Below are 17,373 nucleotides of genomic sequence, written 5' to 3'. Positions count from 1 at the left end.
AAAAACCAAAAAGTCATTTTTTAAGGTAAAACAAAGATATTTCTATCCGATATCGATCCATTCTAATAACCTAATGGTTTTGGGGATGATTGATACCTGTTTCGATATCGTGTTCTAAAACCATGATCATGATTGAACAGTTAAAGTGTTGGCAATATCTGTGGCAGATCCATCTTGTTATCCTATCAACCTCTCTGTTTACATAGTTTAACTCAGTCATCCACAATTAGATTGTGCCTCTTACAATCTATCATCTAGTCATGAAGAGATATGTATTTTGTTTTTCTTTTCCATTCTAGAATTAAATAGGGGAAAATTTTTCTAAACCCACACATGAAGCGCGTATTGCCGACAGATAAACCACCTAGCCCCCTGCTTAACATGTCAAATTCAACCCATTGGAATTTATCAAGTGGTAAAATAGAGCATCGCAGATCTAGAACCATGAGAGTTTGCATAATAGTAATAGTAAGCATGGATGGATATGCGTGAGAAGATATTTAATTGAATTTAAGTATGCTATTAGACACATGGTCAATTCAAACCAAATTTCTAATTCTAATGGTTGAAATTCCTACATCACCTACTCATCTGTCCAAGTGACTAAAAATAATGGACCATCTTGGAAGTCCTAAGTCCTAACTGCGGCTGCAAAAGATTAATTCTTCCAAATGATATATATAAAATTAGGAAGCCATGTGGCGTGGGACCATTATGAGTAATTTTTGCCATAACAATTTCCAAAACAGATAAAAATTTATTAGTAATATGAACTACTACATGACTAGAGGGCCCCAAACAATCATTTCCGTACAAATATTGTTTCCTCTCACTGCCCACCCAACCCCCAACCCCCAACCCCCAACCCCCAAAACAGAAAAATAAAATAAGCAAATACACTGATTCGAATAGCTAGAGATTAATATATCTAACCTTTTAAGGTATTAGCTACATCAATGACAAATCGATATCTAATGTCTCCTTTTTCAAGTCGTTCAATAGCTGTGTTCACATAGTCCATTGATATAACTTCGATATCAGCCACTATGTTGTGCTTCCCTGCAAAATCTATCATTTCTTGTGTTTCTTTTATCCCACCTACTGCACTTCCCCCAACAAGCTTCCTCCCTGCATTTCAAAATCAAATGAGATTATTTAAGAGCTGAGTTTTTGACATTTCAATTTTATGAGCTTACCAAGACCAATTCTATCGCAATTACTTCAAGCATGGGCTTGAAGATAGGATTCGTTGCTCGTACGATCACCTGGTTGTACAAGTTAGCATCCAACACAAGTCTCACCTTTTTCCATTACAAGGATAAAAAAAGGTATATTTGAAAACAAAAAGAAGGGGTGTTGAATGTTGACTCATACAACTAGGTGATCATATGAACAGCTGATATGTCTTCGTTATTTTGGGCCATTATAGTCTGATTCATGCTAATAGAATTTTCTTATTTACTTACCCATAAGTAATGGAAACACAGGTAGCTCCACTACTTTTCCTGGTGCTCCCACCATCACTAGCTTCCCATGAGGCTTCAATAGATCAATCAAAGGTGCAATACTATGAGGTGCAGAAGCCGTATCAATGATGCCATCCATTGTGCTCATTGCAGCCTACATCATTTCAAACTTGTAAGATTTACTAACCCATAAGTAATGGTTTGATATTCTAATCCAAAAAATTTGGGCCAGCCCAAGAACCCTACAACTCACCTTCATTTGGTCTGAGTCCTTGCTGACCAAAAATGAATCAGCCCCAAGTCGTTTAATGGCTTCCTCCTCCTTACTTGGTGATGTACTAATCACAGTCACCTTCATCCCAAAGGCCTTAGCAAACTTGACAGCCACATGCCCAAGTCCACCAAGCCCTACCACTCCCAAATGCTGTACTGACTTATCCAGTCCATAGTATTTCATGGGGCTGTATACAGTAATCCCGGCACATAATAACGGAGCTCCGGCATCTAACGGCATGTTTTCGGGGAAGCGAACGGCGAAATGCTCATTAACAACAAGGATATCAGAATATCCACCGTAGTTTTTCTCTCCGGTCCCTTGATCAAACATGGTGTATGTAGATTCGGCTTTGGGACAATAGGGTTCCAATTCCTGCTGGCAATTTTCACAAGCACGGCAAGAGCCAACTAGGCACCCTACTCCTACCTTATCTCCTATCTTGAATTTCTTCACTTTGGGTCCCACTTGGGTCACTTCCCCTACGATCTCATGCCTGTGTTCAATTAATTGACAATTAGATGAAAAATCAAAAGTGAATTATGAATCTAAAACTTAGGAGGATATTTATGAATCTAAATATGAAGTGAATTATTCTACTTCTTTTGCTACAAGTCTCAAAGTAGGAAAATTACAACAATTGAGGTAACAGTAAAAAAAATTCCGAGGCATATACATACCCAGGAACAACAGGGTAAAGACCTAATCCAAATCTATCCTTTGTTGAGATAAGGTCTGCATGGCAGATTCCACAGTAAAGTATTTTCATGGTAATATCATCATCTCTATTGGCCCTGTAAAGAACACCAAAAACACTCAAATCGTAACCTGGTTTTGGATCAACAGAATAATAACAAAAAGTTTTCTTTGACTGAAACCGTGAGGGTAGGTTATATTACCTCCTGGTGAAGTGAAATGGGGAGAGAATTCCAGAGGAGTCTCTTGCTGCCCAACCGAAGGCCTTCTGTGTGTGCTCTTCTCCTTCAATGTTCGACATTTTACAGCAGATGGAGACTTAGAGAGCCTGTGTTTCTGTTTTGTGTAAGAGAGAGAGAGAGAGAGAGAGAAATGGTTTAGCTGATAACTGATTTGCTCTATGGGTTGCTTGTCTGGTCTTTTAAAGGCGGGGAAAAGTTTAAGTTGTAATGGATGACGTATAGTCTTTTTCATTTTATAATGGTCAATGATGGTACGTTATGTGGTTCTTACCTCTACTCCAAGAAAAGGTTCTTCCATAGGAAAGTGGTGACCAAGGCAACAATGGCAACTACTAAGTGAGAATTCCCATCATCTCTTTTATTAAAGAAAAAAAAAAGGATATGCCTTTTTTTCTTTTTTCTTTTTTCTTTTTTTTTTGAAGTCTGATTAATTGTTTAAGGTTACCAATAGGTTTTTTATTTCCCTCTTGTCTTATACCTAAAATATATTTAATGTAGTATTTAATGCGGGATAAAAGTATAACAAAAAATTTAAGAATTACAAGTAATTTAATAAAGTATTTATGTGAAATAACATGATTTATCTTTATTTACAAAAATACATGTGGTCCACTAAAAGGGCAAAAAAAAAAAAAAAAAAAGATTAAAATTATGTTTTAAGCAACCTAGGCGGCTAGGCACACCATAGGGTGTCAATTCGGTACGATATAATACAATGTATAAATATCTCATATTGATACCATACCAAATCACCATTCGATACAGAAACCTTATTCTAATACAATATTGAATTTTTTCGACAAGATATTTGGTACCAGTATTTGGTATGGTGTTGATAAGGTATAGTGTGTTTTTTATATATTTTTTTTTTTGGCTAAAAGTTGGCAAATATATATAGTAAGAAGGATAATTAAATAGTGTACAGGTTTAACGTCTAGGCATTCCTAGACGGATACAAATTCAAATGAAAACGATTTCAAACACCTCCCACCTTCGGCATAGCCATCAGTAGGGATGTATGGAAAATGCCACCTCATTAGAGAACCACATTCGGCATAGCCATCAGCAACCATTCAAACGAGGGGAACACAATATGATTTAGTGTTTAAATCTATATCAAGGTCTGAGCTAGGCATCCCAACTTATATCCAACGATGCAAAACAAGGCCACCAAACCTCATCAGCTTGAGATGTTGAGCCTTTTTTTGCAAGTATATCAGCCATAATATTTACCTCCCTAAAACAATGGGTTAACCTCCAAGTAATAAACTCCATAAAGGAGCTGAATAACCTCCATCGTTAAAGAAATGCTCAAAAAATAGTGTATTTTAAATATCATATCCCATATCAATATCATACCGAATAGTATCTCGATACAGAAACCTTACAGCAATATATACCATACCGAATTAATTTAATTTGATTCGGTACCAGTAATTCTGTATGGTTCTGATTTTGATTTTCGGTTATTGGTACTGGTTGACACCCTTTGGCACAGCCCGATCCAAAACTTGGAAATTCCAGCCCTAGCCCAACAGCCACCTAAAAAGCTTAATTAGCTCTGCTCATGCCTTGAAAATTTCCGGGTGACTCAGGTTCACTAAATTGTAGGAAGGGAAGGGTCATGCAAATCAAATGGGCCTGGGTTAGGAAATTGAAACTGAAACAAATTGATCCAAAGCCCAGTCCAAATTATTTTCAAATTTTAAAATTGAGTCTAAACTCAGTCGAATTAACATCCAATAGATGGATATGCCACATGTAACTTGATGCAATAGCATTATCATGGCTGGACGAGCATGACCTAATCTGAAATCCAAACCAGAAAATTACAAATCCCTAGCAAGCATGACCTAATATGCTTTCCAATTCTCTGGTATTGATTTAGGTCTTGATTTATTCATTTATTCCGTTCAAACCTTTTTTTTTTAACTTTCGGCAATTTGGCATGTGGTCCACATCAACTTCTCTTCATTTGGTGAATTTCTACCAACAAGAATTACATCACGATGATATAAATTATAAAGGAAAAGGCTAGGCACACCACCAAGGTGCCTAGCATATTTCATGCTCTCTCCTCCCCCAAGACCCTCTTGTCCTTCTGTGTCCAGCTCTATAATTGTTGTATGTCAATGATTTATTAAAAGCTGATAGCATGTCTAACCCTCAATTATAATTTACAAATGATATAATCTAGCCACCATAAACAATATAAGGACACTTTCAACCCCTCCCCACCCCCAGTCCAAAAAAATAAATAAATAAATAAGAAGGAGAAGGGAGGTGGTCTAAAGAAATACAAAAAATAAATGAATATCTACTGGGATAGAGATTAGCTAAGCATGTAAGTTGTTAGCTATATCAATGACAAATCGATATCTAACATCTCCTCTAACAAGTCTGTCCATAGCTGTGTTCACATGGTCCATGGATATAAGTTCAATATCTGCCACTATGTTGTGCTTCCCTGCAAAATCTATCATTTCTTGTGTTTCCTTCATCCCACCTATTGTACTTCCCCCAACTAGCTTCCTCCCTGTAATTCAAAAATGAAATGAGATTAAGAGTTAAACTCAACATATGGTTTTTGACTTGTCACTATAATGAGCTAGGGCAGGATCAGTTCTAGCTCCCTATCTTCATTATTTCATCCATTTTTTTTCTATTTCTAGCTAGATCATGTCTTCATATATTGTAACATAAAGGAATCTTAGGTTTTGAAAATTCCTTCTCTACTTACCCATAAGTAATGAAAATAGTGGCAGCTCCACAGTTTTTTGTGGTGCTCCCACCATCACTAGCTTCCCCTGAGGCTTCAACAGATCAATCAAAGGTCCAATAGGGTGAGGTGCAGAAGATGTATCAATAATGCCATCCATTGTGCTGACCATAACCTACATCAGTTCAAACATGTAAAATATATTATAACTATACATGGTAAGATAATGTATGCTTGACATAGAAAAATCCAATGATCCAAGGGCAATGATATATAAGGAAGAGCTTGTGGACCCACCATGCTACATAAACAGGCCAACCCAAAATTTGGGCCAGCCCAAGTACTCTACAAGTTGCCAACTCTAAATATATGTAGGATTTCTGATCATGCCAATATATACAATACCTTAAAACATATAAGCTCACCTTCATTTGGTCCAAGTTTTTGCTAACCAAAAATAAATCAGCCCCAAGTCCTTCAATTGCTTCCTCCTCCTTGTCTGGTGATGTACTGATCACAGTCACCTTCATGCCAAAGGCCTTAGCAAACCTTACTGCCACATGACCAAGTCCACCAAGCCCTACCACTCCCAAATGCATTCCTGACTTATCAAGTCCATAGTACTTTATGGGGCTGTATATAGCAATGCCGGCACATAATAACGGTGCGGCGGCATCTAACGGCAGGTTTTCGGGGAAGCGAAGGGCAAAGTGCTCATTAACAACTATGATATCAGAATATCCACCATAGTTTTTCTTTCCGGTACCATCATCAAACATGGTGTATGTAGATTCCAATTTGGGGCAATAGCTTTCCAAATCTTGCCGGCAGTTTTCGCAAGCACGGCAAGAGCCAACCATGCACCCCACGCCTACTTTATCACCTATCTTGAATTTCTCTACCTTGCGTCCAACTTGGGTCACTATTCCCACGATCTCGTGCCTGTGTTCAATGAATCGATAAGGAGAAACTCAACGATTGGTCTATGTTGTCTGACTTATCAGGATCTTCTTATTAATTAGGAAGTCTAAGGTGTCAAATAATTTGTAAATTATAATAAATTTCATCTTCCAATAGTTATGTATGGATGTCAAGAAGAAAAAAAAATCAAATTTTTTTTTTTAATTTAAATGGAGAGGTCGATAATTCAATCATTGTGTCATCATGATTCTTGTCTTATTATATTTTTTTTATTTTGTTTTATTTACTTGACATTCAAACATAGCTTAAAGTTTAAATCATGTCAATTAACATATTCTCAAAATCCGTGTGAGGCAATGATTAAATATCTTGAAAATAGCATAGCATGATGAAAAATTTACTTCAAACTATTTTAAAAAGCCTTTTTTTTCCCTAACTCTAAAAAAACTTTTGATAACGAAACAAGGGAAAATAAAAAAAATAAAAAAGATATGTTCTAAATACACCTATAGAGACATTATTCAAACTACCCTTATGAATGTTGGATAAAAACTAAGCAAGGGTCATGGGTTCGGTTTAGAGTTCTAGAAAGTAGAAATTGTAACTTCCTCCCATCAATTTTTGATAGAAACACATCACGAAGTTCGCAAATTATTTGTGATATTTCAGCTTGAGACACATCTAATTTAGGAGATAATGTGGGAAAGGCTTACTTTTATTGGCATTGCAAATCACTTATTTGATCCTTACCAAAAGAAATAACTTACTTGATGGGATGATCAAGGGATTATTATCTATCTATGATTAAACTCTTCACAACCTATCAATGGACATAACCAAGAGATGAGAAAAGGTAGGTCTCATAAATACCCAGGAACAACAGGGTAAAGACCAAATCCAAATTTATCCCTTAAAATTTGAAGGTCTGCATGGCAGATTCCACAGTAAAATATCTTTAAGGTAATATCATCATCTCCATTCGCTCTGTAAAGAAACATATATAAAAAAGAAGAAAAAAATCAAATCTGGTTGTTGATAATAGAAGATTACCAATATAAGCTATCTTCGAATCACACTGGGAGGATAGATTATATATATAACCTCCTGGTGAAGTGAAATGGGGAGAGAACTCCAGAGGAGTCTTTTGCGGCCCAACCGAAGGCCTTCTGTGTGTATTCTTCCCCTTGATTGTTTAACATTTTAAGGAGAAATACAGAATTCATTGAAGAGAATACAGAGTTTGTGTTTTTGAGAGAGAGAGAGAGAGAGAGAGTATATGATTTGCTACATGTTTCGTATTTGTAGGATAAAAAAAGGAGGGTTCCAGAAATCGCAAAGAATAATGCCTTCTTTTTTTTTAATCTGAAGTCAACACCAAGTGGGAGAGGCATGATTTGAACCTTGTAGGAAATCTTCATTCACCTGATGGGGAGGGGGTTTCGCTGACGGTTCTAGTCCTATCAATATGTAACGGTGCCAATTCGGTATAAGTCGTATATTGATACTAAAATCATATTGAATTATCATACTGAAATCGTATCAAAAGAGATTTGATATGGTTTCGGTATGACAAACTAGTATCTTTCTCAGTTTGTTATGGTATCGGTTTTTGTTAAAGTAAACACCAACAAATATGAGGGAAAAAAAAAAAGATAGACTCACACATAACATAGATTTAACAAGATCCACACACCAATGTGGTGTGCTATGTCTTCGGATGAAGAAAAGGTATTTCACTACTGTAGAAGAGAGGTTACAATAGATATCGTTCAAAAATACCCAACTGCGGCAAGAAAATTCGCTCAGAAAGCTTAGAAATTACAATGCTTTTTCAAGTCACGGTCGATTGGGTCGAACCATTCCGAACCCATCAGCCCAACCTCTCCCTCCATTACCATCACAGATCTCAGAAAAAAAATCTCATTTAATTTACCTTCAAAATATTTCGAAGCGAATCATTCTTCAAAATGGATCGAATAGACAAACTTAATAGTTTTTTAAGCCAAAACTGTTTGCTATGTACAAAACCAATTTTGAATACCGTATCAAACTTACTAACCAACCAAAAAAAAAATGGCAAAACTATTATACCAATACCAATACCATACTCATATCAAATTATAGGATTGATCCTTACTCCTGATCTATATAATTTTAGCAGTCCCCATTAATTGCTAACTTTAACAATTGTGTGGAAAAAAGAAAGATAAAATCACCGGAGAATACCTCCAGTGGAGAATTCTTCATAAAATTCGATTGATTTGGGTACGCTTCTCTATTGTTCATCGTTATTATTTTTTCAGGTACAACTCAGATTTGGAAAACCCAAACCTAATCCTTCCTATGGCCAGCCTAATTTATTCCAGGCTTGGGCTGGGAAGGTCGGACTATTCTGAGTTATGTTTCAGGCATCAGTTTCGGTCTGATCAGACCAAAATTCTAGCTTAAATTTATTGGTCTTTTAAAAAAATAATAGATGGTTCAAACGGTCGAACCATGGTCAGTTTGCCTGGTTCAACATTACCTGTTAGTCAAGGTATATGATTATCTACATAAATGGAATAATAAAATCTAATAATAAGAAACTATCTTGCGTGATGCCTGACACACTTGGAATATTATGAGTAGAAATTTATATTATATTCTAAAACCATTTAAATTTATATAGATGCTGTTAGACCTTACATGATCCATCAACAACATCTCCTCCTAACTAAATTTATTTGCTGCTCCATTTCTCCTTCTGTTCCCACTTCCCACCACCACTAGCTTCCCCGGGGGCTTCAATAGATCAATCAACGGCCCAATAGTGTGAGGTTCAGATGCTGTATCAATAATGCAGTTCAAACATGTAAGATTACAGATACCACAGACTGACCCAAAAAATTGGGCCAGCCCAAGACCATTAGTCTAGCTAGTAGCCCCAGAACTCTACAAGTTGACAACCCCTATATGGGATTTCAAATCATGTGAATACCTTTAAACATTTAAGCTTACCTTCATTTGGTCCGAGTCCCTGCTGATCAAAAATGAATCTGCCCCAAGTCTTTCAATGCCTTCCTCCTAGTTTGGCTAAGTTTTGCACCCTAACATTAGTAGGACAGGCCTTGCTTCTGAAGATCGAACTTCCTTCTAAAGTTGTCTGATGTGTGTATAGAGACTTTGCATGTAAATGCACTCGCTATTTAAGGGTCCTGCTTGTTTTCCTTCCATTCTCTTCTTGCTGTAAAATTTTGTATGTTTCTTCGTATGTAAGAAAAACAATAATTAGGCAATAGGTATAAGGCTTTGACAAACTATTATATTAATGAAAATATAAATACAAGTAAAAGATGACTTACTTATTCAATTGATCTTCTGAAACAGTAACAGAAATCATACCACTTAAATAGAGTTGAGTCGTATAATATGTATACTCTCCTTAAGGTATTTGATCACCCCGTATATTTGTATGCAACCGGGTTGACCTTACGTTCTCACCTCTAAGATAAAACAACTCTCCAATTGCTTAAATTGCACTCCAATAAGCAATTCTCACATGTATGTCCGAAGGTAATACTCAGAAATTGAAAGAGAAAACGGTAACAGAGAGCAAAATAGAGAACAGATGCACTTGCGGTAAGTAGAGAATAAAAACTCTCACAATATATCAGTGCCTAAATACAAACATAATACTTGTATATATTGAATGTAGGCCTTTGTATACGAATGGATACACCTATATTGGTACTCATACGTATACTTGTATCTCTTTGTATGGGAATAGTACATTCACTTATGGGGAAGGGTACATGTCTCATATGTACAAGTGCATGCATGTATATATACATACTTATATACATTTATTGGGTACATACACCAATAATATGTCCCTTAGGAAAAAGTGTGGAGTCAAAAATTACATATAGAAATAAGGAAAGAGTAGCCATTAATAGAAAAAAAATAAATAAAAAAATTGATGAATAGAAATATATCAAAGAAGAAAAAGAGAAGTATACAAAAACGTATTCAGAAATGACAAACCTATTCCAATAAACCAGAAATTGATCATGTACACAGAAGTAATTGTTCAAACAATCTCACTTGATCCAATTTCTAAAATTATATCACCATCATGATCATTATCTGCAGTAGAAGCAGCAACGACAGCCGTGGCAAAGGAAGCATCACTATTTCCAACCTTTCCATCAATGACATTTGAAACTTCAGCCTCAACTATTGAAACAGAGTGAACAGCAACCATAGGAGAGATATCATAATTTGCTTGACTTTTAGGTTTAAATTGTGTTGGGCATGACTATTCGATTTGTGTGTCCCCTAACAAGTCGAGTTTACAAAGCAACTCCAAGGCTTTTCTCATTCTTCCTTTCACTTATTTCAGAAGGATTTTCTTCATCGATCTCTTTCAAGATGGCCAGTGGGAGATGAGAGAGTATAAAACAGAGCAACCATAGGAGAGATGAGAGAGTATAAATACTGCATGTATACAACACAATTTGATAAAAGTCTTTGACAACTAGAAAGACATTTGAGAGGTTTTTTCCCAAGAACCTAAAAGATGAGGTCTTGAACTTAAGATACTCTAATTCTTGTCCTGGACCATACATCATAAATGAAAGGGTGTCTAATACTTGGCTATTAGAAGTGAGAAATGGACTAAATGATCTATAGATGATAGAAAAAGTCCCCACTGCAATGGTTAAAGATTGGGCCACAATCACCATTGGAATCGACCATCCATAATCAGAAACACCATTATAGCATAACCTCATAGTTTTCAGGGCAAATGACCTCAGAATGGCAGGTTGAAATCGTCTGTAATTCCGATCTCGTACAATTCCGTGCAATACCACTTTCAGGGGGTGACACGTGTATTGATACCAATACAATGGTCCAAATCTAGTACAATTAATAAAATATTACATCAGTGAAGAGGCATTTAAATCAGATCTGGACCATTGCATTGGTATCAATACACATGTCACCCCCTGAAGGTAGTATTTCACGGAATTGTACGAGATCGGAATTGCAGACGATTTTTTTCCCAGAATGGCTTGTAAGACCACTGTTGAAGAAAGGGCACATAGTAATCCAAAGTGTAACAATGTGAAGAGTTTCACATAACAATGTCTGAGGGTTGCATCTATAGTTGATTATATAGAGCTTCACTACTAGTTTTCTTAATCCCTTGAGATCCTTCGTCGCATTGTCGATCTGTATAATCAGACATTTCATTTCCACAAAAAGTTCTCGAGGTATATGTTTGGCCTTTAAATGCTAAAGCAGATGACCACATCAACAAAAGCAATATTAAGATGCATGCCAAGATGAGAATGTGTTCTATTATGAAGGCAAAGATCACACCTGTGCCCATTTGTATACACACATTAACAACCATGGTAATTGCCACCACGCTCAATGCTGCCAATAGTTGCCATAGTGCTCGGTTGTGCCCATAGTCCCCATTGAGGGAAGATAAAACCCAAGTGACATGCACAACAATGCAGTGCCAGTGAGCTTGGAGAGTTGATCCTCAGTTCTAGGCATGGTTGTGGTCAGATCAACTGGTATTTTTGTAGCTACAGCTAGTACAGTCATTGTGAATGCATTCATAGGAAACAATTTACATGGCAGAAATCGGTTCTTTCGAATTAATCCATGCACCAAATCAAAAGTTATGCAAAAGAAGCATACCAATGTTGCAATTGCAATGTAGAGGCCAATCAAAGGAACGGCTGAACCATAAGATGTTGTATCCAGTTCTCCATAATTCACACACCCTCCTTTGCCCATGTTTCTTCTTCTTCTTCTTCCTCGTCCTCCTCATCCTCCTTAAATAATGGCTATTTGATGTGTGAAGTTAAATTTTTGATCAAGCAATACTCTTTTATTTTTATGGTTCTTCAAGTTAAGAAACCTTTACATATGCATCCATTTTAACTGACATTTGGGGACAAACAATAAGAAAAGAAAGTTTAATACTTACGCACATCAGATGCCTAAATCATTGAATGACTTAAGATGCTAGTGTAGATATGTTTTTAGACTTAAAGTTTAATTTATAAAATTATTCACATACTCTAAATTTATACTCGTAAGCTCCTTTTATGGGGGGATGGGCTACAGATAGAATGAAAGTGCCAAGTTATATGGTTATAAACGCAAGGGTTTTTTTTTTTTTTTTCCACCTTAGCCCTTTGAGGAGATATTCTATACTGATCAAAGAAAGAAAGAATTGCTGAGAAGAAACCACAAGAATAATAGGCTTTGCCAAGTGTAGGAGGAAACTAAAAGAAGCTAAAAGGATACTTCTCTTGTTGCCTGGGAAAAATAAGCTAAAAGGAGGTTATGGGCAGCTCTTCGGGATGAAGAAAATTTTCTAAGAAAGAAATCGAGAGTTAAGTGATTATAATTGGGAGATGGGAAAATAAATTCTTTCATAAGACTATGAATTGTCGACAGAATAGGAACCATATCTTGGAGATTAAAAAAGCTGATGGTGTTATTGTGTAGGAGCCTCGGTTAATAAAAGAGGAAGCAGTTTCTTTCTGTTGGCTGGGACCCAATATTCAAGGATTTGTTTGGTGCTGATGTTGTTGATCAAGGTTATTTTAATCCTAACATCCCTATTTCAGGTGTGTTGAATTCAGATCAGAAAATGGGGCTTGAAAGTAGTGTTTTTATGAAGAAATTAGACATGTGGTTTTCTCTTCAAAGGATAATAAAGCACCAGGGCCTGATGGTTTCAATGATCAGTCTTTTAAGCCTTCCTGGAATCTGGTGGGGGAGGATCTTACTATAGCAGTCAAATGGTTCTTCAGAAATTCTTATATGCCTCACTCTATAGATTAAAGCCCGGAACCCAACCAAGCCCGACACGATACCGATCGAGACCAACTCATTTCTTAAATAGGTAGGTCATGGTCCGAGGACATAGGCCAGGCTAGGCCCGCCCAATTGACACCCCTAATTGTTGACAACGTTCTTATTTGTCATGATATAGTTCGGGGATTGAGCAAAAGAGTGCTTCTCCCATAGCAGTGTTGAAGGTGGATCTTCATAAAGCTTATGACTCTTTTAGTCAGAAGTTCTTATTTGAGGTTGTGAAAGGATGAAATTTCCAGAGAAGTTCTTGAGATGGGTGAAGGCCTGTGTTAATTCCCCTAGTTTTTCTATCCTAATCAATGGAAGCCATGCAGATTATTTTCTTGGTAGAATGGGAATCAGGCAAGGGAATCCTATCTCCCCATATCTTTTTATCATTGCTATGGAGGCCTTCTCTGGTATGATGAGAAGTTTGGAGATGGAATGGAGGATACAACTTTTACCTAGATGCAAGGCATCTCACATCTCTCACCTTATATTTGCAAATGACTTGATGATCTTTGTGAAGGCCATCTATGAATCTGTTTTAACTAGTTTGGGGGCTTTAGAAGAGTTTGCAACCTATTCTGGTTTGCATCTCAATAAAGCTAAGTCCTTTATTATTTTAGGGCGCCTAACTCAATCTAATAGTATGCAATTATTGGAATTGATGGGTCTTATTGAAGCCAAGCTGCCTATTAGGTATCTTGGTGTTCCTCTCATTTCAGGGAAACTTTCATAGTGAGTTTCATCGGTGGATTGTGCCCCTATCCTAGATATGGTGAAACGGAGGCTGGAACGCTTGAAGGCAAGATTTCTCTCATATGTTGGTCGGCTACAATTGATCTCTTCAATCTTGCAAGGGTGTTATATTTATTGGTCTGGTTAATTTGTTTGCTTTGCCGGGTAAGATCATTTCCAGGTTAGAATCCATGTTTTCAAACTTTCTTTGGTCTGGTCTCTCCTTAGAAAGAAAGATGCATATTATTTCATAGAATGCAATTTGTAAACCAAAAAAGGAAGGGGGTTAGGTTTGAAGTGTATCAAAGAGATGAACGTTGCAGGGATTCTTAAACAGATTTGGTGGATAGTTTCCAAGAAAATTGAATAGCCTATGGGTGAGTGATGGATATTTAATACAAGACTCCATTTGGACTGTTAGGACTCCAAAAAACTGCTCTTGAGTTTGGAGGAAAATCTTAAAGTATAGGGACAAAATGGAGCCCCATATATCACCTCATAAGGAATGGGATAAATACTAGATTATGGCTTGATAAGTGGCACCCTTTGGGCGTTCTTATGACCAATTTAGGGGATAGAACCTGCTATGATATAGGCTCTAATCGTTTTGCCTGGGTTAGAGATATTATTTGTGATGGTGATGGTGAATGGTATCCAGGTCCTTCCCGTTCACCGAACCTTATTAGAGCTTGGAGTATGCTTCCACATGTGAACAAACTTCACCATACAGATGATGATATTGTGGTTTGGATAGGAGACTCAACAAGCCCTTTTTTCTACTAAGTCTTGTTGGGATATCATTCGTCAAAAGGTAGCTGAAGTAGATTGGGTAAAAGTAGTGTGGTTTAGTGGAAATATTCCTAGACAGACTTTTATTACATGGAGATGTCTAGTCAATGCATCACCGACCAAAGACCAGCAAATAAAAAGGAACATTGATGCAAGGCCTAATAATGTTCTATGTTGAGCTGGTATGGAGAATCGTGATCACTTGTTCTTTGAATGCCCATTTGCAATGATAGTTTGGGGTGATATATTTTCCTTATGCTCTAATGGAAGTAGGTAGTGGATTGGAGTTATAGATGCAGCAAAATGGGTTATCATGAATTTAGTGGTTGCAATCAAATTTGGATTGTAGGAAAGCTTGCTTTTTGTTTTACTGTTGAGCACATTTGGCGTGAGAGGAATTTTAGAATTTTTCAAAATATTACCAAAACCAAGTTCCAAGTGGTGGAGAAAATAAAAAATGATGTGTTGTTGAGATGCAACTCTTTGAATCTTTCAAGTGTTCATTCTATTAAAAACCAACTTATTGTTGACAATTGGGGATTGCAGATCTCCTGGATTGTTAAGATACCCAAGACTTGCTAATGGTTGAGTTCTCCTCAATGTATGGTAGCTCTTCATTGTGATGGTGCCTTCAATCAAGATAGAGCTTCATATGGTGGTGTCATTCGTGATGTAAAGGGGTTTCCCATTCTTGCTTTTGCTGGACTTGGGGATGTTCGATAGGTCTTAATTATGGAGATGCAAGCTCTTATAAGGGGTATGTCTATTTGTATTGATAGGGGTTTGATGTGTGTATCTGTCTGATCAAATTATAAATTGAGTCCGGTCAGATTCTAAATTGGCTATGGACATGATCAATGGAGTCATCAAAGGTTCGTGGGATACTTAAGTTCTGAAAAGTAAGATTCTTCACTTTTCAACCTTTTTTGTACGGATAGAGTTTAAACATGTTTTGAGGGAAATGAATAAACCTGCTGACTATATGACTTCATTCACATCGAGTATGGATTTTAGTTTACTTCCGGAAGAATTTTTCGATGATCTGAAAGATTTAATTACAAATGATGCTAATTTTAAGATTTATTACCGAATGTAATCTGTAGATTTTATGCCAACCTAAATTCTCCATTAGATGTTATATTACTATGACATTTGTTAGAAAAGTTATGATATTTAAACAACATTAATAATTGGACCCCTATATTGAACATATTGTCTAGATAGAATTTCTTATCTATCGAACTATTAAAATGTTAAATCATCTTGACAAAATGTAATGACCATTTTGTGAAACCCCTTTTCCACTATCTTGTGAGTTGGGTCTGGGTTCCCAAACCTATCGAACGAATTTTTCCTTCATCATGGATGAAGGGAAACTACCTCCAAATAACAATACTAGAAGTTATGAAGCTTTTTTCATAATAAGGAGGATTCCTTTACACGTACATTCACCTATACATATACAAATTAGGCATCAACATTTATCTCACATTCTATGATTTAAAAGGTGAAAAGGGGTATGCATGAAAATAAAAAAGTACATGTGTTGGCACTTAACATGTACATAGGTGAACATATACGTGTTGGATACCCTTTGTTGTTTTTTTTTTTTTTGGTAATGACCCTTTGGTTCTTTCAATATTTTTCAAACTTACCAAAAAAAAAAAAAGAAGGTGAAAACCGAAAGCCTACATATCTACCAGGGTTATTCTTGGAATCTCAAAATTTCATATAATTCAAAGACCAAACCCTAACCCTAGTTTTCTACTCATCGGAAACCCTAATTTTCTCCTGAATTTTTTTTTATCCTATAAATATCACATTAGACAGCGTCGATACAGGATAAAAATCCTCTATTGTTCTGATCCTCTGTTGTTCCATGTTTTGCTAGGTGCAGCGAGCGACACGTGGATGGTGCATCATCAACGGTCAGGATTAAGAGGGTTGGTTGAGGTTGCCAAAATCGGGTTTTCTCCTTGTGAACCAGACCGAGATTTATATGAGCCAACCCAACCCGTGAAGACCTATCTTCTTCTTATTCACTCTCTGTCATCTCTCTCGTTCCCTTAACATCCGTTTCCTCCTCTCTTCTTCTTCTTCTTCTTCTTCTTCTTCACCACCGGTTTTGGCAACCTCAACCAACCCTCACAATCCCTACCGTTGATGATGCACCATCCACATGTCGGTACAAAAATTAAAAAAAAAATGGAACAACAGAGGATCAGAACAATAGAGGATTTTTGTCCTGTGAATGGTTGGTTGGTCTCTCGGTACAAAAATTAAAAAAAAAGGAGAAAGAAAGAAAAAGAAGGAAAACGCTTCATCTTTGCTGAAAACGCCGCCCTTCACGACGGCGAATGTGATGAGAGAGTGAGTAACAACCAAAAGAAACGTCGCCGGCGAAGAACCGCTGTTGATAGAGAAGTAATACCCAAAAAGGAAAAAAAAAAGGGTTTCAGCGAGGGAGTGAGGAAGTTGCGTGTTGTAAAGGGCTCCGCCTTGTTTGACCGCTTCTCGGGTCTCTCTAGTGTCGGAGGATTATTACTTTGGATATGATTGATGGAGAGAGGGAGATAGAGAAGCAAAATCACTGGGGAGGAAGAGTAGAAGAGGATCCCCTACTGTGTTTTACTTTCTATGAATCTCTGCTTCAGTAGATCG

At 36.8% G+C, this 17,373-nt stretch overlaps 2 protein-coding genes across 2 annotated transcripts; both read right to left on the bottom strand.

The window, feature by feature from the left end:
- Positions 1 to 873: 873 nt before the first annotated feature.
- On the bottom strand, positions 874 to 2,812 carry LOC122069497 (probable mannitol dehydrogenase). The gene is made up of 5 exons (XM_042633524.1): positions 2,640 to 2,812; positions 2,421 to 2,534; positions 1,720 to 2,236; positions 1,467 to 1,620; positions 874 to 1,128 (listed from the first exon to the last, which is right to left on the bottom strand). The coding sequence occupies exons 1-5, from the start codon at positions 2,735 to 2,737 to the stop codon at positions 929 to 931; spliced, it is 1,083 nt and encodes a 360-aa protein (XP_042489458.1). The 5' UTR covers positions 2,738 to 2,812; the 3' UTR covers positions 874 to 928.
- Positions 2,813 to 5,014: 2,202 nt separating this feature from the next.
- LOC122069508 (probable mannitol dehydrogenase) lies at positions 5,015 to 13,314 on the bottom strand. Its single transcript, XM_042633540.1, has 6 exons — positions 13,300 to 13,314; positions 7,420 to 7,484; positions 7,189 to 7,302; positions 5,823 to 6,339; positions 5,419 to 5,572; positions 5,015 to 5,214 (listed from the first exon to the last, which is right to left on the bottom strand). Exons 1-6 carry the CDS (start codon positions 13,312 to 13,314, stop codon positions 5,015 to 5,017), a joined length of 1,065 nt encoding a protein of 354 aa, XP_042489474.1.
- Between the last annotated feature and the right edge of the window lie 4,059 nt (positions 13,315 to 17,373).

Source organism: Macadamia integrifolia, unplaced genomic scaffold, assembly GCF_013358625.1.
Source record: "Macadamia integrifolia cultivar HAES 741 unplaced genomic scaffold, SCU_Mint_v3 scaffold629, whole genome shotgun sequence".
In the NCBI taxonomy this organism is placed as follows: domain Eukaryota; kingdom Viridiplantae; phylum Streptophyta; class Magnoliopsida; order Proteales; family Proteaceae; genus Macadamia; species Macadamia integrifolia.
This window is presented reverse-complemented; position numbering and strand designations above follow the sequence as displayed.

Coding starts and splice junctions, on each gene's coding strand:
- LOC122069497 (XM_042633524.1), bottom strand. CDS start 2,737: ATGTCGAACATTGAAGGAGAAGAGCACACACAGAAGGCCTTCGGTTGG. Junction 2,237..2,420: donor CTTTACCCTGTTGTTCCTGG/GTATGTATATGC, acceptor AATTGAACACAG/GCATGAGATCGTAGGGGAAG. Junction 1,129..1,466: donor TGTGTTTCCATTACTTATGG/GTAAGTAAATAA, acceptor TTTGAAATGCAG/GGAGGAAGCTTGTTGGGGGA.
- LOC122069508 (XM_042633540.1), bottom strand. Junction 6,340..7,188: donor CTTTACCCTGTTGTTCCTGG/GTATTTATGAGA, acceptor CATTGAACACAG/GCACGAGATCGTGGGAATAG. Junction 5,573..5,822: donor AAAACTTGGACCAAATGAAG/GTGAGCTTATAT, acceptor GAACTGATGTAG/GTTATGGTCAGCACAATGGA.